Source organism: Ovis canadensis, chromosome 1 (assembly GCF_042477335.2).
Source record: "Ovis canadensis isolate MfBH-ARS-UI-01 breed Bighorn chromosome 1, ARS-UI_OviCan_v2, whole genome shotgun sequence".
NCBI classification, from domain to species: domain Eukaryota; kingdom Metazoa; phylum Chordata; class Mammalia; order Artiodactyla; family Bovidae; genus Ovis; species Ovis canadensis.
Window position 1 is genome coordinate 204123176 of NC_091245.1, and position 22942 is coordinate 204146117.

General features: G+C 43.5%; 1 protein-coding gene across 9 annotated transcripts in view; it reads left to right on the top strand.

Annotated features, from left to right (window-relative positions):
- The window catches only part of DGKG (diacylglycerol kinase gamma), a 223958-nt gene that overhangs the window by 46602 nt on the left and 154414 nt on the right, over window positions 1-22942 (top strand). For all 9 annotated transcript variants that reach the window (XM_069558608.1, XM_069558619.1, XM_069558614.1 and 6 more), the window contains exon 2: window positions 6329-6645. In XM_069558608.1, the coding sequence (XP_069414709.1) occupies window positions 6579-6645 (67 nt within the window). In that variant the 5' untranslated portion in view covers window positions 6329-6578. The remainder of the gene's footprint in view (window positions 1-6328; window positions 6646-22942) is intronic.

Below are 22942 nucleotides of genomic sequence, written 5' to 3' on the forward strand. Positions count from 1 at the left end.
ATCAACTACTACAACAAGAAAATATAGATGATTTATGTGTTCTGTAGGAATACAGCTAGGAGAATAGCTTGATTTGCTCAAAAAGTTTTTGAAAAGCTATTGAAAGAAATGACCTTTGTATCTAGAGCCAGATATATGAGTACTGGTTTGTTATGAGAAGGAAGGAGTGAAAGGAACTCCAGGTAGATTAAAGGCATGGTGTGTTTGTTGGTCCATTGACTAATGTCCTGCCACATGTCAGGTGCTTTGCCAGGCGCTAGGAGTACATGGTCGGAGAAGGCAATGGCACCCCACTCCAGTACTCTTGCCTGGAGAATCCCATGGATGGAGGAGCCTGGTAGGCTGCAGTCCATGGGATCACTAAGAGTAAGACATGACTGAACAACTTCACTTTGACTTTTCACTTTCATGCATTGGAGAAGGCAATGGCAACCCACTCCAGTGTTCTTGCCTTTAGAATCTCAGGGACGCAGGAGCCTGGTGGGCTGCCATCTCTGGGGTCGCACAGAGTCGGACACGACTGAAGCGACTTAGCAGTAGCAGCAGCAGCAGGGGTACATGGTAGGTTGATTTGGCTGCAACAAGGAGTATGTGGAGCAGGAGGTCATTGGAGTAAGGATGGAGAGATGGGCTGCACCACAGATAAAGGATCTTCTTGAACTGGCTGAAGAACCTGCCTTTAACCCTGGAAGCCAAAGGAGGCCTGTAAAGGGTTTAAGCAGGTAAATGCTAGAATCAAATTTGGTTTTAAATGCAGGGGTTATCTACGCACAGATATGAAGAGATTCACAGGATATATTAAGTGAAACCAACAGTATACAAAAAACAGTCCACAGTGTGCTACCTTTTATGTGATAGAAAAGGGGAAATAAGAAAATATCCATATATCTGCTCACTGATATGAAAATAAACAGGAAGAATAAGCTAGAAAACAAAAGGATTGGGTGGGAGGAAAGATGGAAAGGAGGCAGGTGGGAACAGAGTAAAGGAAACGGGAATCCAAGACACTTTTTTTAATATAGTCCTGACTTTTGAAACCATGCTAAAAAAGAATCTATGGGAATGGAGAAAAATCTCTACAGTGAAATACAAACAAGAATGAATGGAAGTGGGAAAGAACTACCTAAGTAACTTTTGAAAATAGTACTTTGAGGGCATGCTGTTGGCTAAGGACAATGGAGCTGTAAATAAATCTTGAACTCTGTTTTTCACAGAGGTGTGGCTAGCACTTCCGAAATAACTTTATGTATATTTTAGAAGTGAGAAAAGTACATTGTAGATAATGGAAACAGTTTGTTAGAGAAAAGAGTTTAATGGTATGGAATGAGAGGAGGCTACAATTGACTTTGTGTAGTGTATGAGTATGCATTTGGGGTTTTTAACATGGATAGGTGGATGGAAGGATGGTTGAAAAGATAAATAGCCAGAGATGAGCTATGTGTGTATACATGCATCTATTTCCTAGCTCTGTAACCGATAGAGCCTAGAAGCAGTGACACCTTAGTAGCAGAGAGCATACCTAGTACCCAAACCTTGGTTTCAAAAACCATTCTCCACTCAAAGGAATCAGGGCTCTCTAAAAAAATGACTGATTTTAGGACCAGTACTGAGGAAGTACAAGATGAGCCTGAAATATTTTGTAATACCAGAAAATAAAGATGTGATCAAAGAATGATAGGAATATGTGTGAAGAACAAGGAATCACTTTGAATGACCTTGCTCTGGCCAGATCTGGGACAATTTGGAATCAAATAATGATGGTAATGGATCATAACCCATTGAATAAAGTAAGAATCCATGAATATAAGTAAATATACATTATGTGGAAATGCAATGAGCATATTTTACTTATATATTTATGTATATTTATATAAACATATTTTATATATCTATGGTATATGCCATATTTATAGTATAAAGAAAGTATAGTCTAGTATAAAAAATGAGGAGAAAGCTCTCTCTTACAGTATAATCAGCTAATAAATATAGAAGCGAGGGTGGAATTAGAAATTCACTATCATGGTAATAATTAATCCAGGAAAGAACCATCAGTGGGTGCTAAAACCATCAGTGGATAAAAGTTTGATGAGCAGTTACAAAATTACTACAACCTGGAGCAGGATATCAAGCTCAGAAATCTCCAACACAACACAAGGCACCCAGCTGCTGGCACCCGATGGCTTGTTACATTGCTCAGCGTTGTATTTGCAATAGGATGGTAACAATAAAGATTTATTTAGGCTCCAGTATGTGATAGGCATTATACTAGGTGCAGTTTGGGGGGGTGGGGTATGTTTGTTCCTTGCATATATTAACTCAATCCTAATACTAATTCAGTGAGATTTTTTTATTAGTTATTCTTGTTTTTAAGATGAAGAGCCCAAGGTTCAGGAAATGGAAAATTTGTCTAAAGTCCAATAGTTGATAAGAGGCAGAAACAGGACTCAAATCCCCTGCCTTTTGAGTTCAGGTTCCTTGGTGTTCTATCATGCAGTGTGTCTCTGGGTCCTCTTAGAGCTCTGCATTTCTGAAAGTATGCAGAACGGCAAGATCAAAGAGGCATTTTTAAACAAAAGCACCAGGGGATTCCTTCTTTCTTCTCACCGAATTTACTAAACGTCTTGCCTCATTTTCCTTATCTAAAAATAGGGAAGGCAAAGCTTAATTTCCATGGTTGTTATGAGGATGAAATTAGATGACATATATAAAGCAAAGAGCACAATGTAAAGTAAGCATCCAGCATCAGTGTTTATAGCAGTTGCAATGCTGAATTCCCTTGTATGATGGAAAATTTTTCTAAAGGCCTCACTTTTGGACTGAGTTGATAATCAGAGGCCAGATCGTAAAGAGCTGTATGTATCATGAAAAGAAGACTACGTTTTATTCTACAGGCAATAGAAACCACTGAAGAATTTTATGACTTGGGAAGATGTGATTTGGTTGGCAATTTAGAGCCGATCGAGGGGAAGAAAGCAGAAGCCAAGGCCAGCAGACTGGCAGGGGGCTGTAGTCAGAGACCAGGCAGATGAGGGTCTGAGTTAACAGACCAGCTGGCATGATGGGGGAGGGGGGCTGATGTGGAACACAGTGGACAGTCACAGTCTCAGACTGGTGCCTGGGTTTGCAGGCAAAAAAGAACGAGGAGCTCAGCCTCAGACCTCTGGCCTGGGTATTGGTTTTTCTTGCGCATGATCAGACTGCAAAGGAGGGGCAGGTTGGAGGCATGGAAAGGTGCTCATTCAGGGTAGTCTGGGACAAACAAGGAAGTCACAGTGGATAGTTGAATATGCAGATCTGGAGTGATGGGAGCTTGCAGGCCTGGAGGTGGCGCTAGTGGTAAAGAATCCGCCTGCAATGAAGATCTTTGGGTCAGGAAGATCCCCTGGAGGAGGACATGGCAACCCACTCCAGTGCTCTTGCCTGGAGAATCCCATGGACAGAGGAGCCTGATGGGCTACGGTCCACGGGGTCACAAAGAGTTGGACGTGATTGAGGCAACGAGCAGCGGGCCTGGGAGTTATTGAGGTTATGGAGGTGGATGAAGTCCCCCGGGAAGGGATGTAGGGTGAGGATGGGGTAGTATTCAACACACAGTATTTAACAGTGGCAAAAGAAGTGGAAGGAGACTGAGGAGGAACACTTAGAAAGATGAAAGAGTTTCCAGGGGGTTGTTTTTGGCTGAGGATAAGGCTGCAGAGAGTGCAAAGAACGCAAGGAAGGCTTGAACGTGCCTGTTGGATTTGGCGATTGGGTCAGTGGTTTTGACCTTAAAAATAAAACAGCCAGTTATTTTAACAGCAAATGGATTTATTCAGGCATAGCAGAGGAATTGCACTTTGGAACAAGTGAGCTGTGGCAAAAGCCACAGGCAAGTCCAACATATAAAAGAGAGGAATGTTATTTTATCAAAAAAAAGGAGGAAGTTGAGAAGGGGGTGTTTTGAACAAAAGTCCATGGGAGAAAAGTGAGAGTTCATGGTGATGACCGTTACTCATTGGTTGTTGAGTTTCTTCGGTAGTCCATTTCCTTTTTTTTTTTTTTTTCCAAAGAAACTATTTATTTTTCATTTATTTATTTTTCTGCTCTGTGTCTTAGTTACTGCACGTAGGATCTAGTTCCCTGACTAGGGATTGAACCCAGGCCCCCTGCATTCAGAGCACAGAGTCTTAGCTACTGGACCACCAGGGAAGTCCCTGGGGTAGTCAATTTTTTGTAGGAAATGCAATGTATATCTTTTCCTGTTGGGCCTGTGCTTGATGGTTCTTTCCCATTAATACTTCTTCTGTTGGGGTCCAAAATCACTGCAGACAGTGACTGCAGCCATGAAATTAAAAGATGCTTGCTCCTTGGAAGAAAAGTTATGACCAACCTAGACAGCATATTAAAAAGCAGACACATTACTTTGCCAACAAAGGTCCGTCTAGTCAAGGCTATGGTTTTTCCAGTGGTCATGTATGGATGTGAGAGTTGGACTATAAAGAAAGCTGAGCACAGAAGAATTGATGCTTTTGAACTGTGGTGTTGAAGAAGACTCTTGAAAGTCCCTTGGACAGCAAGGAGATTCAACCAGTCCATCCTAAAGGAAATCAATCCTGAATATTCATTGGAAGGACTGATGCTGAAGCTGAAACTCCAATACTTTGGCCACCCAGTGCAAAGAACTGACGTATTTGGAAAGACCCTGATGCTGGGAAAGATTGAAGGCAGGAGGAGAAGGGGATGACAGGATGAGATGGTTGGATGGCATCACTGATTCAATGGACATCAGTTTAAGCAGGCTTGGGGAGTTGGTGATGGACAGGGAGGCCTGGCGTGCTGCAGTCCATGGGGTTGCAAAGAGTCGGACACGACTGAGCGACCGAACTGAACTGAACTGCTGCGGTCTACGATTGACAATTGCTCCTGTAATTGACCTCTGTGATAATTGCATGAGAGCTCCCCCTTCTGGCCTCCCCGCTCCATTTTAGTGAGCTTTCCCTTTATTAAGTTTCATGACTGGAAACTAGGCAAGACCAGGTGCCCGGAAACAGAATTCAGTTGGCCAGTGGATTAAGAAGAAAATTAAACTTTTTAAGGAGAGAAACTAGAGTTTGGATGCTCCCTGATATACAAGCATGCTCACTCCCTTGCCATGTATTTCTTCCCACTATTGGCGAGCTCCGACTAATGGAAGGGCTTACAGAGGCTCTTCTTACAGAACATCTATCTTCTGCCTGCACTTTCCCTCGGCTCTAGCTCAGCCCTCCAGGTCCATACCAACCAAGAATATGTGCCACCCCAGAGAACTGTCCAGTCTGCCTGCTCACTCCATCATCTCCTCCAGCCCCTTCACCATTCCTCAGATCCCCAGACTCACAGACTTGCCTTCAACCCTGACTCTCTACAGTGGATTCTCTTTTATCAAAACTGGGCTTGATTTTTGGTAACATCAGTCTTTATTTCTTGTCCTATTAGGCCGATGACTTTTCAACATTTTTAAACCTCAACTCAGAATAAGAGATACATTTTGCACTGTGATAGGTGGATGCATGTATGTATAACTGAAAGGAGATGCACTCTCATTTTCAATTCCATCATTCCATTCCATTCTGTGCTATTCTATATCATGTTTTTAGAGGCTGGTCTTAGCCTGCCACATTAATTTCACAACCCATTAAACTGATTTAGAACTGATGGAGCCAGAAGGGGCTCAAAAGAAAAAATATTAAGTATTTGTCTAAATCCACTCCCTCCTCTCTTAGGCTCATCTGCACCAGGAAGGCAGGCCTTCCCTCTAATTATATTTTTGTGGTTCTAAGAGGAAAGAGTCACTAAGATGCCAGCCAGCCTTGAGGGGGAGGGTTGGTATTTGAATTTCCAGAGTGGCTTAGTGACTCATCAGAGGAAGGTAAGCAGCTCTAATGGTGGAATTTAGAAATCAGTGGAGAAGAGATTGGCTTACCTTTCAAATCACGCCCTGTGGGCTACTGTCCCTGTACTTTCTCATGAGACAGCCTGGAGTATTTTCATGCCTGGAGGATGCTCTTAGGTGGCCTTACTACCACCTCTGATGAGGGATGTTTAAAATTTCCCAGAGTTTAGGAGTATGGCTGCCTCTTTATACGGGCTACCCAACTGCCACCCCAGCCATCCAGCTGTCTGGACTTGTACTTGTCTGGTCTGTGTATCCTCTTCTGACTTCCCTGGGGTGGCGTTCCCCCACTGCTTGAAAACCACTGTCTCCAATAGAGCTTTCAGCAAAGAACATTTGGAGATTTTTTTTTTTTTAAAGAAAAGATGACATGTATTCTAACATTCTCATTCACAATATCTTTTCTACTCACCCTAGGAAGAGCAAGGATTTCTGAATATACCTTGACTACAGATAGAAGGATATTGTTGCCTGAGGAATAGCAGAGGTCTTCTCTCATCTGCTCAACAATAACCTGCTGGTGCCATAGACACTCGGGTCCTTGAGAAATTTCCTGAAGGGCTTGTCTGTTGCGTACCTGCAATGAGCCAGGCCCTAAGCTGGGCCACGGCTACAGCCTGGTGAACAAAACTCTCTACCAAGCCTCAAGCGCTCACACCCAGGGAAGATGAGTGAAGATCGGTGGGTGTCCCTCACTCCAGAAGAATTTGGCCAACTCCAGAAATATGCAGAATGTGAGTAAACGGATGGACCCATCTCAGGTGGGATTTCCTCTTGGTTGGGGAGAGCATTTTTGGAGAGCAGAGTAGCAAAGCAAAGAGAATGAGATCAACTTATTATCTCCTTATAAAAATAGAATTTGTGTCTTTAAACATAAAAATGCAATTATCTTTATACTCTATAAATGATACATTCTCACCGGAGAAATCTGGAATATCCAGGGAAGAAAAATAAAAAGTAGGTTAAAAAACCACAGCTAAATGCTATGAGCATTTTGTCACACTCTCGTCCTGTGTATATTGCTTTACTTGGTCGAGTTCCTGAATATACCTTTTTCCTTTTCGGTGTTCATTTTTTTTTTAGTAATGTAAGATTATGTTTTCTCAGCTTGTCAAAACCTCTTTCTAGCCTACCTTTTGAAAGGCTGCAGGCTGCTTGGTTACTATGTTACTCAGTCATTTGCTTTAATATACTCTTGTGTTTGGACCCAAGGCCTTCTTTCAGTAAGATACAAAATTCTGATGCATGTCACTTCCTTCACTTTGTATTGAAAGCCTGGGCTTTCATATGGGGCTGTCGGTTTCACTAGCTGCACCCAGGAGCAATGTCAGTGCACCAACACACAGTCGTGGCAAGGCCTACGTACACACACAGCCCCACAGTTGTGCCCCCCACAGGCCACTCCTAGTCCTGACTGTTGACAGGAGTTGGTCCGGGCTGACCGCTTCACTCTGCACACACAGTGCCCGTCCTGACTGCAACGGCACTAATTTTTACAGAGCCCTTTGTCTCTCAGAGCCCTCAGCAGCACTCCTAACTCCACCCCCATTTTTCTGACTCCTCTCCCTTCGCATTAATTGCGCTGGTGTTTTTGTAGGTCATTCGATCTGTCGCTCCTTGACCTGCCCTACAGCGCTCGCCCAGGCAGATCATCCTCTGAAGTAGGGCAGCCTGCCCCGCTTCCACAGGGCACTGGTCTGGGAGTCAGGGAGCCAGGCTCAGTGCCAGCTCTGGCATTGTCTCTGTGATGTGACAGCCCTTAGCACCCACCCCACCCCTTAGATCCCCTCCCCACACCCCCAGCCTTAGTGTCCTCTTATGCAGACTGAGAGGGCTGGACCAGAGGATCTTTCCCTGTGGTCCCTCCAGGCCTAACACCCCGTGATTCCATGTGAGCCACCTGTAGGACTACTGGTCTGTCTCTCCCCGGTACCCTGGAGCCCGTGGCCTCTTGTATGACCACAGTAGATTTAGAGAAGTCTGAAATGTATTGGCAAGGAGCAAGGAATCACCCTCCAGGGTAAGTGTTAGTCATGGGCTTCCTTGATGGCTCAGATGGTAAAGAATCTGCCCACAATGCAGGAGGACCCAGGTTCCTCTGGTTTGGGAAGATCCCCTGGAGAAGGGAATGGCTACCCACTCCAGTGTTGTTGCCTGGAGAGTCCCATGGACAGTGGAGCCTGGCAGGGTTTCACGGGGTTGCAAAGTTCATGGGTCGCAAAGTCTGTCTCTCTCTGGTACTCTGGAGCCCGTGTCCTCTTGTATGACCACGGTAGATTTAGAGACCTCTGAAATGAATTGATAAGGAGCAAGGAATCACCCTCCAGGGTAAACTCATCTAATTCTGCCCACTCTGTGGGTCAACAAAATATCAGGCCCTGTCAGGAAGAAGAAGCAGAGAGATAAGGCTTTGCCCGAGGAATCGGAATCTTGTTAGGGCATCAGAAATGTACTTTGACACAAGCAGAGAACAGACTCAAGGCAGCAGGGAAACCATACACAAAGGAGAAGGAAGTTTAGAGCTGGAGACTGAGGGAAGTAGCTTAGGATGTGGCTCAGTCAGTAAAGAATCCACCTGCTATGTGGGAGACCTGGGTTCCATCCATTGGTCAGGAAGATCCCCTGGAGGAGGGCATGGCAACCCACTCCAGTATTCTTGCCTGGAGAATCCCCATGGACAGAGGATCCTGGTGGACTACAGTCCACGGGGTTGCAAAGAGTCGGACATGACTGAGCAATTAAGCACAGCACACACAGGATGACAGAAGGTCTCTCACAGTTCTTAGGGGCAGAAGTCCAAACTCCAGGCTCCTCCTGAGGGCTGTGAGGGAAGGGTCTGTTTCCTTGGCTTACGGATGACTGTCTTCTCCCTTTAGTTTTCACCTGGTACTCTCACTATGCACGTGTCTCAGTGTCCAAATTTCCCTCTTTATGTGGAAAGCCTTTTTTTTAATCCTTACTTTTTAAATTTGTTTTTTATTGAAGTATGTAGTTGATTTACAATGTTGTGTTAATTTCCACTGTACAGCAAAGTGACTCAGTTATACATATATACACATTCATTTTTATTTTCTTTTCCATAATGATTTATCAAAGGGTATTGAATACAACTCTCCATGCTATATGATAGGATTCTGTTTATCATCCTGTATGTAACAGCTTGCATCTGCTAATCCTAAACTCCCAGTCCATCCCTCCCGCACCTCACCTTGGCACCACAAGTCTGTTCTCTGCGTCTGGATAGAGTCATTTTGGATTGAACCCACCCTACTCTAGCAAGACCTCATCGTAACTAATGACCTCTGCCATGACCCTGTTTCCAAATAAGGTCACATTCTGAGGTACTGAGGAATTGGGACTTCAACATATCAATTTGCAGGGGAGACAACTTAACTTGTAACAGAGAATTCATCAGGGTGAAGTCTGTGGAGAAAAGAGTTTAAGACGTGAGTAGTAGATGGTGGGGGGAGGAGTTGAAACAGGGAGAGCAAAGGTGAAGGGGAGCAAAGGGGGAGGTTGTCTGTGCGGAGGTAAGAAGAGCTTCTGGGCCAGGTGAGGAAAAGGAGCAGGAGGGTGGGGAGGCAGACAGGGGCGGAAGGGGGTAGCAGGAGGCCTGGGGCCCTGCCTGTCAAGGCGTGGCCTTTGGACCAAGCGGCAAAATGCAGAGCCATGGATCTGATGGCTGCGTGCAGGGTGATCTGGATGAGAAAACTGCCAGGTCAGGGAGGGCGGACAAGTCCTTTGGATGAAGGATGACGTTTCTCATCTGAGCTGAGGCACAGAGCTGAAATGGGAAATGTGGCAATGAACAGATGCTAATTCGTGGGAAATTACTGACGAAGTATCCTCAAAACTTGTGGAACAAAAGGAGGCTGGCAGAGATACCTCAAAGCCTGTGAATCTGTGCACAATACGGGACAGAGGATGTGGCAGAGCCATTGTGGAGGCAGGAGGTGAAAAGAAACTCAAGTGTTTGGTAGGAAGTGGCTCCTCTGCAGTCTCTTTTTTCAACCATCAGCTTTATCCTTCTTGGATGCATCCTCATTTTGTCTGTGTCCCAGGACAGGACAAGGGGCTCTAGCACCATTGTTTTAACAGAAAAGAAAGAAATGATACGATTCTTAGAAAATGATTAATCCTCAGAGGAAACCCTGAACAAGGCACTTCTACCAATTTTAGACACATTCTGGCATTTAGTCATATTGCATTGCCATAGCAACTGCTCTTTCATAACCATAAAAACAGGAGCTTTACAACAGCGAAATAGCTGAAGTATACAGGCTGAAAATTGAGAACTTTCTCCAGTGGAGTTCTAGGTAGGAGAGGCCAAGAATTTCAGGACAAGAGGTTTTCAGTATGCTGTTTCAAGAGCATAAACCCTGCATTCGCTGGTGTGCTTCAGTCAGGGGGGAAGCTGTGTTAAACTACCCTTGGGTATTATATATTATATAATTGACAGTGACATGGCGTGCATGCGTGCTTAGTCATGTCCAGCTCTTTGTGACCCTATGGACTATAGCCCACCAGGCTCCTCTGTCCATGGAATTCCTCAGGCAAGAATACTAGAGTGGGTTTCTTTTCCCTACTCCAGGGGATCTTCCTGACCCAGGGATGGAATAGTACCCAGGTCTTCTGCATCTCCTACATCAGCAGGTATATTCTTTACCACTGTACAATGTGAATTAAGAGTGCTTGTCAAAAGAATATGACAGTTTAGGAAGCTTTTTTTGTTACCAAATAAAAACAAGTGTAAAAATTTTGAAAGTGAAAAGATGAAATTTAAAGCTACTCATGATCCTGTCACACTTCTCTGATGACTCAGTGGGTAAAAAAATTCCACCTGCAATGCAGGTGGCGCTAGTTTGATCCCTGGGTTGGAAAGAGCCCCTGGAGGAGGAAGTGACAACCCACTCCAGTATTCTTGGCCTGGAGAATTCCATGGACAGAGGGGCTTGGCGGGCTACAGTCCATGGGGTCACAAAGAGTTGAACACGACCGAGCGCATGCGCGCAGGCACACACACACGATCCTCTCTCTCTCAGTGATAACCACAACCCATATGTTTATGCATAAATATAAATATTAAAATACATATTACACACATATACATATATTTTTTAAAACAAACATCTAGACTATTTTGTGTGCTGTTTTCTTCACTCTAACAATATGTTTCAGTTATCCATTGCCGTGTCAAAACAGGCTCAAAACTTGATAGTTTTGGTTTTGTTCCCATGATCCTGTGGCTTGGGCACCTGGCCTGGGCCCAGCAAGAAGACTTGTTCCTGCTCCACAGTGTTTGGGGTAGCAGCTGGGATGCCTCACGTGACCCCGTATGGCCTGTTCACTCACTTGCAGGTACCTCAGTGCTCCTCCATGGGGCCTGTTCCTCCAAGCACTTTCTCTTCTTCCCTGGTGGCTCAGAAGGTAAAGAATCTGCCTGCAGTGTGGGAGATCCAGGTTCAGTCCCTGGGTAGGGAAGATCCACTGGAGAAGGAAATGGCAACCCACTCTAGTATTCTTGCCTGGAGACGTCTATGAACAGAAGGGCTTGATGGGCTACAGTCCAGGTCACAAAGAGTTGGACATGACTGAGCAACTAATACTTCAACTATTTTTCAGGGCCTCTCCACGTGGCATCTCTTGCCAGCAGGGTAGTTTGGACTTTGTACATGTGGCTCAGAGCTCCAAGCTATAAAAACAGCAGCAGACCTTTTCAATACTTGGGCTGAGTGCTAGACCATAACTCTCTCCACATTCCATTGGTCAAAGCAGTCACAGGCCTGGGCCAGACTTGATGGGGTAGAGGAATGGACTCCACATCTCATGGGACAGCAGCTCACATAGTGGAGGAAAACTGACAGAGCCATCTCTGGACACTGCCTAGCGCACAGCATGTCAGGGTGCATTTCTGAATCACCCAGTACTTTTCAGAAGCATGGCTTTTAGTGGTTATAGAGATTTCTTTTGAGTGCATATACATTGTGTTATTTAACCAAGTTACTAGTTGTGATCCTGCCTGTGTGATCAGTCACTCCAGTCGTGTCTGACTCTTTGCAACCCCATGGACTGTAGCCCATGATGCTCCACTGTCCATGGGATTCTCCAGACAAGAATGCTGAAGTGGGTTGCCATTTCCTACTCCAGGGGATCTTCTGGACGCAGGGATTGAACCCATGTCTCCTGCATCTCCTGCCTTGGCAAGTAGATTCTTTACCACTGAGCCTCTGGAGAAGCCCAACTGTGATCATAGGATGTATTAATAGACTCATAATTTCTAGTAAGGCAAATAAATATCTACATTCTCTCCTACGCTAATCAGGCCTCTCTAAAGAACTGGATTTATTTCTGGGCACCACAGTTTACTACAGTTTACAATGGACAAAGCAGAACTTGTTGGGAAGTGCCCATAGCATGGTGAGGGGCCTCAGGGCCTCGTTATGAAGAAATAGATGAAAACACTATGTATATTTGCTGGAAAGGGGGAGACTCAGGGAAGAGTGAGGGAGCACTAGTTGTATTAAAAATAGCCACAGTACTATTGTGGGAAAAGGGTGTAAAGTTAATGGTGAATAGCTTTAAGAAGTAGCTTTAGGACAAATTGGAAGAAATCATCAGAAGAAAGACTTTAAGGGATACGTTGCTTCCTAATGATGAAACCTGTCTAAGATGGAACAGCATGGACTCAAAACCACTGTTTCCTTTTGCTAGAACTGTCTGAGCAGAGTCGGCTGAGACATTAAGAGAGATTGGAGCATTAGATGTCTGGTTGATTAAATGACCTTCATTAGCCCTTTCAATACTTAGTTTCTATGTTTCAACGGGTTTCTCTTTCAACTTTGGAGAGCATGAGCATATGGAAATGCCTTCTACTGACCCACCTCCTCCTAACAGCTTCAGAAATATAATTGGCTTATTGTCCTGATCCTGTTATTTGGGGAGAGGGTTTTTTCCCCATGATTTACCAAGGACAGAAATTATCCTCTTATTCATAAAGCAAAAAAGGAAAAAAATCCTGATAAAACATCCATTTTCACCTCTAATTCTCTAAGAAATGAAGCCAAACATTTCCCACATCAGTTAGTGGTTGCTTGATTTTGTAGACTTTTTAAAGCTAGGAGAGATCTTCAGTTCAGTTCAGTTCAGTCGCTCAGTCATGTCCGACTCTTTGTGACCCCATGAATCGCAGCACGCCAGGCCTCCCTGTCCATCACCAACTCCTAGAGTTCACTCAGACTCACGTCCATCAAGTTGGTGATGCCATCCAGCCATCTCATCCTCTCTTAGCCATGATCAAATCCAACTACCATCCATTTTACAAATGAGAACACTAAATTCAGAAGAGCTCAGTGATTCCCGAAGGTCACACAGAAAATCAGTGGCAGAATAAGAATTAGAACCAATGTTTTCAATTTGAGGTCAAGTTTAATTTGTTCCACTTCAGTTCCAACAAATTAAACAGAATCTACCCATTGGAGCTCAACTTTCAACCATGCATTGATTTTATATATATATATATATATATATATATATATATATATATATATACACATATATATACACATATATATATGTATGTATGTGTGTATGTATATTCAATAGAACAAAACTTTTAATAAACTTTTGCTGAAGATTTTATTTAGCTCAGTTAGTGGAGGGGCCAGTAAGACATTAAAGTTGAGAAGTAAGATATGGTCCCTGGATGGATACAGATGAAATCCATAAATTCCTAGTTAGGCAGTTTCATAAATAAATGCAAGGATAAGATTGCTTTGTTGTTGTTCAGTCGCTCAGTCACGTCCGACTCTTTGTGACCCCGTGGACTGCAGCATGCTAGACTTCCCTGTCCTTCACTATCTCCCAGAGTCTGCTCAAACTCACGTCCGTTGAGTTGGTGATGCCATCCGACCATCTCATCCTCTGTCGTCCCCTTCTCCTCCTGTTCAAAATCTCTCCCAGCATCAGGGTCTTTTCCAATTAAGATTGCTTGGTTAGATACAAAACTGGTTATAGGACAACAAACCCTAATCTTTCGGGTTATCTGTTTCACAGAAGTTCTGTACATCTCTGCTGGAAAAAAAAAATCTGTAAGTTAACATATAACTTCACTAAGTCTGGGACATTTAATATGTTTTAATCAATAGTAAACAGTGAGGAAGCTAACTACCTTCAATAGGCAGTCCTTAGATAGCCTTTGTTCCATAGGACATTGAAAAGATGTGTTGCCTACTTATTTTTCTTATTTCTGCGTTTTAGGGAATTTTAAAAATAATAGTGTCATACAAAGAAATAGAGACAAAACTGGGATTCACTTCAGTGCCCTTCTAAGGCCCCAACTTTATGTTTCTATTCTATTTAGGTCTTGACAGAAGAATCTGAAGGTCTTTTCTTCCTATATTCTTCCTTCCATAACCTCAGGATAATGGGAGTAAATGAGAAGAAAGGGATCCCCAGGCAGGGTTCCTGGGCAGGAAAGCTTAACCCCCATGCTGCTTCCCAGGTGCTGAATTCCAACAGATAATCAGGGTACTTGATGTTGGGTAGCCCTGATAGACTCTTCCTTCCTGAACAAAAATTTTCAATACATTTTAAAAAGATTGAATCAGTAACTTGTGCTATTCAGAAGTGTATTTCAGTAGAATCAAATTAAGGCAGGTTTTTTTTTTTTTTTTTACTTTAACATGTAGGGAATTTATAGCTCAAAATTCAAACCTGTCAGTGTAACATAGGAGTCAGAGAAAATGTTTAGGGCTAATTTGTAGAACTGTGGAAGGCTGTAAGTAAGCTTTCTTGAAACTTTGCTATTTATATGTGCCAGTAGAGTGAGATTTAATCAAATGTTCATGGAACCCTGGGCCCGTAAAGGATCGTGTCTAGGTGCTTCCATCTTGAAAGGGATAATCACAGCTATTTCTCACACACATCTCTTTTGGTACAGCTGGCCTTCTTTTCATTAGTAATGACTGGAATTCTGCCCACAAGCAGTCACAGAAGCTATGGATAGGGAGGGACTTCATTGAAACAGTGGCTCTCAAATTTGAATGTGCACATAAATCTTTGTTGTTTTTCAGTTGCTAAGTCGTGTCTAACTCTTTGCCACCCCATGGACACCAGGCTTCCCTGTCCTTCTCTGTCTCCCAGAGGTTGCTCAAACTCATGTCCATTGAATCAATGATGCCAGCCAACCATCATCCTCTGTTGCCCCCTTTTCCTCCTGCCTTCAATCTTTCCCAGCATCCCAGGGTCTTTTCTAATGAGTCAGCTCTTCACATTTGGTGGCCAAAGTATTGGAGTTTCAGCTTCAGTCCTTCCAGTGAATATTCAGAATTGATTTCCTTTAGGATGGACTGGTTGGATCTCCTTGCTGTCCATGGGACTCTCAAGAGTCTTCTCTAGCACCACAGTTTGAAAGCATCAATTCTTCAGTGCTCAGCCTTCTTTATGGTCCAATCTCACATCCATACATGACTACTGAAAAAACCATAGCTTTGACTATATGGACCTTTGTTGGCAAAGTGATGTCTCTGCTTTTTAACATGCTGTGTAGGTTTGTCATAGCTTTTCTTCCAAGGAGCAAGCGTCTTTTAATTCCATGGCTGTAGTCACCATCCACAGTGATTGTGGAGCCCTTGGATTCTGTTAAAATGCTGGTTCTAAATCAGTAGGTCTGGGCTTGTTCTGAGATTCTGTCTTTCGAACAAGCTCCCAGGTGATGCTGATACTGCTGGTCCAGGGACCACACTTTAAGTTGCAAGAAGGTAACTATTCTTGTATTCCTCCACCTATGACTGATGAGACCAAATTATTTGGAGAAAAAGTGGGAAATCTTGCTAGCAATGCAAATTCTACTTGTATAAAAAGCCATACCAGTCATTCAGGTCATTTATGATAAATCAGAAAGTCTTAATATCCTGAGGAGGGTTTTCTTTACATCGAAGCAGTGGGAATTTTGGCTGATAAAGTATTTTTCTTTTATTCTATATATAACCTTCAGAAGTGCAGCAGAACATTCACTTCCATGGGTTTCCCCAAGTAGTTAGCTTGGTGGGCCCCAGTGGTCCTCAGCCTTAGCTGCAAATTGGAAATACCTGGGAGGCTTTAAACGATTGTGATGTCCTGCCCACACACTCCCCTGTCTCTGGACTGTTTAATTATCACCTGTATGTGTGAAACCCAGGCATCAGGGATGTTTGAAGCTCCCCTGGTCATTTCAACATGCAGCCAGGATTGAGAACCACTGGTCTACCTTTTCTCCCTATGCCTCTGGGAATATAGGACATATGGAACAAGCGTGACAAGCCCAATTCCTTTTTTCAGTTCAGTTCAGTCGCTCAGTCGTGTCTGACTCTTTGCGACCCCATGAATTGCAGCACACCAGGCCTCCCTGTCCATCACCAACTCCCGGAGTTCACTTAAACTCACGTCCATCAAGTCGGTGATGCTATCCAGCCATCTCATCCTCTGTCATCCCCTTCTCCTCCTCCTGCCCCCAATCCCTCCCAGCATCAGAGTCTTTTCCAATGAGTCAACTCTTCGCATGAGGTGGCCAAAGTACTGGAGTTTCAGCTTTAGCATCATTCCTTCCAAAGAACACCCAGAACTGATCTCCTTTAGGATGGACTGGTTGGATCTCCTTGCAGTGCAAAGGACTCTCAAGAGTCTTCTCCAACTGCTGCTGCTGCTGCTAAGTCGCTTCAGTCGTGTCCGACTCTGTGTGACCCCGTAGACGGCAGCCCACCAGGCTCCCCCGTCCCTGGGATTCTCCAGGCAAGAACACTGGAGTGGGTTGCCATTTCCTTCTCCAATGCATGAAAGTGAAAAGTGAAAGTGAAGTCACTCAGTCGTGTCTGACTCTTTGTGACCCCATGGACTGCAGCCTACCAGGCCCCTCCACCCATGGGATTTTCCAGGCAAGAGTACTGGAGTGGGGAGCCTTCGCCTTCTCCAGTCTTCTCCAACACCACAGTCCAAAAGCATCAATACTTCGGCGCTCAGCTTTCTTCACAGTCCAACCCTCACATCCATACATGACCACTGATAAAACCATAACCTTGACTAGACGGACCTTTGTTGGCAAAGTAATGTCTCTGCTTTTCAATATGCTATCTAGGTTGGTCATAACTTTCCTTCCAATGAGTCTTTTAATTTCATGGCTGCAGTCACCATCTGCAGTGATTTTGGAGCCCCCCAAAATAAAGTCTGACACTGTTTCCCCATCTATTTCCCATGAAGTGATGGGACCAGATGCCATGATCTCATTTATTCCATAAATTTTTATTGAACATCAATTTTGTATCAGGCAGTGGGCTACATTCTGAGGAGAAGCAGGACAGGAAAAGAAGCATAACTGGGAGAATGGGCCTGTGCTTATAATGCCGCACTTCCTACACATGCTTCCCACATTCCACCCCAGGGCCTGACTCGTCCTGGCTGCAAAGGTGGGCCTTTTGAAGCAGTGCTGCTGACCTGGAATCTCTGTTCTGACATCATCTTCCTCCTTTCTAGGACTCTTGGAAAACCCTACTCTTGCTTTTGTGCATCTTACTGTGTTCCTGACTTTCTGGGTACTTATAAAACTTCCTCATGCATCCCAGGCCTCACTGGAAGAAGGAAAATCTAGGGTTTTCCCCCTTCGTTCTTCCACTTTCCCTTCTCCCTCTTTGTGTCTGTTCTTCCCTGGGTTTAGAGTCATTTATTATCTTCCCGGTGTGTGGAATATGTTCCTCTAGGCTCAGCATCATGTTTTCGTGTGTGTGTTGTGACAGACAAGCCTTACTAGTCAGATGCAAATGTACAGGTTGCTTCAGGTCTGCTCTTGCAAACTGAGATCCTTGGGCCTGCATAATTGGTGTCTCCCAAGTCCTTGAAATGCAGAATCTCAGGCAATGATCCAGACCTACTGAATCAGAATCTGCATTTAAACCTTCTTGTTGTTCAGTCTCTCAGTCATGTCCGACTCTTTGCAACCCCATGGACTGCAGCACGCCAGGCTTCCCTGACCTTCACTATCTCCCAGAGTTTGCTCAAACTCCTGTCCATTGAATCAATGATGCTATCCAGTGTTCTTATCCTCTGCCACCCCCTTCTCCTCCTGTCCTCAATCTTTCTCAGAATCAGGGTCTTTTCCAGTGAGTTGGCTCTTCACATCAGATGGCCAAAGTATTGGAGCTTCAGCTAACCTTATCCCCAGGCAGTCCACTTGTATGGATTGGGAACTTCAAAGAATGGAAAGTTATCATGTACTTTAGATTTTCACTCTCTTCTACGGGTTTTCAGTTTCTCTTTTTAAAATTTTGCTTTGTAGTTATTTCCAAGTTTAATGGATACTTGATCAGTGTCTGATTAATGTCAGCAGGGCTCCTAACTAGAAGATGGCCCATAAACATTGGGTCCCGGTTCAGGCAGCACAGCTCACATTCTGCTGTGAACACCGAAGCTCCAGATGTGTCTGTTTGTTCAGACAGAGGACATCCCTGTCCCATGCAAACATGGCATCAGAGATGCCTATGAGTAGGGACAGATTCTCTCCTTAAACAGGCTTTGAATTTGCTCAAACAATAGGAACAATTTGGTTAAAAATCTCAGAATTCTTGGCATTAAGAAACAACTTTGGACTGAAACTTCCTAAAGCAGTTGTTACGGCTAGCAACCTTGATCACACCAAAGAGCCTTCTAAACTTCTGATTTCAGGTAAAACTGTGTACTGATGGTCCTGCCTTAGTGAGTTAATATAAAATGTGTCCATACGTTGCCAACAGCTGAGTAAGTTGACTTGGGTGGAGCTCTTTAGTGTTGTCCACTTAAACAATAAGGAATATTAGCCAAGCACATTTTCAGATTTTTTTTCTCTCTACCACTTTTTTGCAATGGTTATCCAACATTTTCAGCAGCATTCTAATTTATTATTATTACTACTAATAAAACCACATTATAGAACACGGTTTCTCAACTTTGACTATATATATATGTTTGAAACTGCAGAAGCTTTTAACTTATACTGATTCTTGAGTTCCCCCAGAGATGTTGACTTAATTGGTCTGGGGTGAGGCCTGGGATTCAGTGTGCTTAGGGATCCTTAGGAGATTTTAACATGCAGCCTGATTTGAGAGCTATTTTCATGGAGAAAGGGCATTATCTTCTGATTTACTTGTATTCGTGTATCCAATGACTCTGACAACTGTGTTACACTATTAGATGTGTTAAAAATAAGAGTGACTCACTTACTAGCTCTGTGTCTTTGAAAGAATCATTTAATTTCCATACACCTCAGTTTCTTCTTCTCTAAAATAGGAGTGACTTATCTGAAGGGTTATATTGTGGAGATTTAAATAAAATGCATTAGGGGCCAGGACAGTGCTTAGCACATAGCAGGTACTCAGAATAGGAGTTGTTACAGCAAAGAACTGTGGACATGGCCCTGCTTTGCACACTCAGAAATGGAGCTCTGTCTCCTGCGTCTGGAGGGGGTCTTACAGCACAGACGTGGATGGGGCGGTCTCTACTGAGGCTGTGCTCTCACACCCTCAGGCACACGTGGCCCCTGAAGTAAGATCAAGGAATGCTCTGAAGAAGCCCCTCATTGTTCTTAACTGTCTTCAAAGATGGCACAGTGCCCACTTATTCCTCAGGGAAAGGGAAACCCAGCCCTGAAATCGGTTGAGAAGAAAACAGATAAAGTATCAAAGGACTGCCAAGGAGAAAGTAATGGGTCTCAAGTTTGAGAATTAGATTTTTTCCCTTTTTTGGTTTTTTTTTTTTTTGAAATGGAATTGTTTCCCTTTCAAAAAAAAAAAAAAAAGAATTATTTGATGCTCTGAACTCATAAAAACCTATAAAGGAGATTGATGTAAATGTGTGGTGAAAAACACCTCTCCTGGAAATCCAGGAGCCAGCAATCTCTTGGACTGCTTTTTTCTATTTAATTTGAGGCTAGTATTCAAAGAATAAACATGCTTCTATCTGTTTACTTCCCTGGTGGCTCAGACGGCAAAACATCTGTTTACAGTGCGGGAGACCCGGGTTCAATCCCTGGGTCGGGAAGATCCCCTGGAGAAGGAAATGGCAATCCACTCCAGTACTATTGCCTGGAAAATCCCATGGACAGAGGAGCCTGGTAGGCTATAGTCCATGGGGCCGCAAAGAGTTGGACACGACTGAGCGACCTCACTTTCACTTTCCTCACTTTCTATCTGTTTACTTGAATGTGTACATATGATGAATACATGTGTGTATATGTTTTTATGTAAGATAAATATATACACCTATGCATATATAGGGGCTTCCCTTGTAGCTGTCAGTAAAGAATCTGCCTGTAATGCAGGAGACCTGGGTTCAATTCCGGGGTCAGGAAGATCCCCTGGAGAAGGAAATGGCAACCCACTCTAGTATTCTTGGCTGGATAATCCCCATGGACAGAGGAGCCTGGCAGGCTACAGTCCAGGGGTCACAAGAGCCATACACAACTTAGCAACTAAACCACCACCACCACATGCATATATAAATTTGCATATCATACATTTAAGGATGAACCAGGATTAGCTCAATAGCACTTGAGAACCAAACAATTTCTGCGAGAATGAACTGGTGAATCTCTCAAGTGTGGCAATAACAGGAAAAATTTAAGTGAAATCACTCCCTTGGTTCTTAATCAAAATGCTGTCTTTATGTTACTTTTGCAGAACCCACACCAGGAAGACTCAGGCTCCAAATTTTTCATTTTAAAAAAAATCTGGCTACTCTGGCTGAGCTGAAAATCTCCCATTGAAATTGATTCCTAAATATAGTGTTTTCCCCAAATATTTAAGCTACTCCTAGAGTAATTTGAGTATAATGTATATGTGCCCTTAACTGAAATCTGACCTAATACTAACCTCTCTTCCATTCTTTTGCCTGAGTGACTTTTAAAAAACAGACCTGGTTCTGCTCTACTTCTGAAAAAGTTTTTAACAATTTGAAATCAGTGTCCTTAAGTAGGCATTCAGTACCCCCACAAATCTGGCTCTGACTACTCTCTCGTTCTAACTTTGCCTAAAGGTCCTGTGATGCTCATCTATCTCCATATCTTGGTTCACCCTGTCTCTTCTAAGAATACCCTAAGAATGTCTGCCTTTCAAAGCCTTACTTATTTTTTATAGCCCATCTCAGATGCCACCTCCTTCGTAGGCCACCCCCAGTCCCCACCCTAACCCTACTCCACCCTAGTTTCACTTCTTCCCTGTTCATTTTACTTCTTACCCACTCGATGCTTCCTTGAGCTTCGTATCATTATCGCAGCATTAATTACATAGTGCCTTGTGTTAGCAAGTGTTTGGGAAGTACTAGTAAATAGTGCTTAAGGAAAAGCAATGTAGACTTTTGACCCAGACTAGACCTGAGTCAAAACCCTGACTCTTAGGTAAGTCACTTAACTTTTCTGAATTTCAGTTTTCTTCTTCTGTCAACTGAAGAAAATATTACCAAATTTGCACAGATTGGTAGGGGAGAGTATATGAGAATGTGTAGTAAAGGTCCTTAATAAGGAATTACTATTATTACCACAGTTATTCAGATCCTGTCCCCAACTAGTTCATCAACAGTACCTAACAGTGTCTTACCCTCCATAGTATTTTCTGAATTGAGTGGAAGCAACCCAAACTGATGGCATCTGTTGCCTGGATCTCACTGAGCTATTAGTTTTCCAACATCTGTTTTGAATTTCAGAGAGAAATGTCCATTTTTAGGCAAAAGCAGCATTTTCCTGTGGCATTTCAATTTGTCTCAATCCTGAAATGATTATAACTTGTGCTTGATTGAATCCAAGTCAGCAAAGTCATGAAGAACAGCCCAGCACAGGCATATCTACTTTCCATGGGCCTAAGAAAGCATAACCCTCTGTACAAAGAGCCCAAATACCAAGGAATCCCACGTCAGCATTTAATGACATTGCCCTTTGTTTAGATGCTTAAATTGTAGCAGTAATGGAGCTTGAGAAGCTGTTACTTATTCACAATACTGTGAGATAGGGAGAATCCAGAAATTCTGGTTTTCTTTGATGTCTAGAGCACTGGTAACTACACAGGATGCACTCAGGATGTGACAATTATTGATTGTCTTTTCTTGACTCCAAAGTCCCTTATAAAATAAAAGCCACCATTTTTTCTCTTGTAGTTTCTAAATGACTTCTTATGGAAAGCAGAATTTTTCCAAACTACATGCATATGAAGCCTGCCTCTGTTTCAGCACCAAGGACAGAACCTTGCCAGGCTTGATGCCCACCCATCCATTTAATTAACATTTTAAATGCTTTAAAATTTCTGCTCAGATGTTTATTTGATCATCTAATGTATTATTCTTCTGAGCACTAATAATGTGTCAGTTCAGTTCAGTCGCTCAGTCATGTCCAACTCTGCAACCCCATGAATCGCAGCATGCCAGGCCTCCCTGTCCATTGCCAACTCCCAGAGTTCACTCAGATTCACGTCCATCGAATCAGTGATGCCATCCAGCCATCTCATCCTCTGTCGTCCCCTTCTCCTCCTGCCCCCAATCCCTCCCAGCATCAGAGTCTTTTCCAATGAGTCAACTCTTCGCATGAGGTGGCCAAAGTACTGGAATTTCAGCTTCAGCATCATTCCCTCCAGAGAAATTCCGGGGCTGATCTCCTTCAGAATGGACTGGCTGGATCTCCTTGCAGTCCAAGGGACTCTCAAGAGTCTTCTCCAACACCACAGTTCAAAAACATCAATTCTTCAGCACTCAGCTTTCTTCACAGTCCAACTCTCACATCCATACATGACCACTGGAAAAACCATAGCCTTGACTAGATGGACCTTTGTTGGCAAAGTAATGTCTCTGCTTTTGAATATGCTATCTAGGTTGGCCATAACTTTCCTTCCAAGGAATAAGCGTCTTTTAATTTCATGGCTGTAATCACCATCTGCAGTGATTTTGGAGTCCCCAAAAATAAAGTCTGACACTGTTTCCACTGTTTCCCCATCTATTCCCCATGAAGTGATGGGACCAGATGCCATGATCTTCATTTTCTGAATGTGT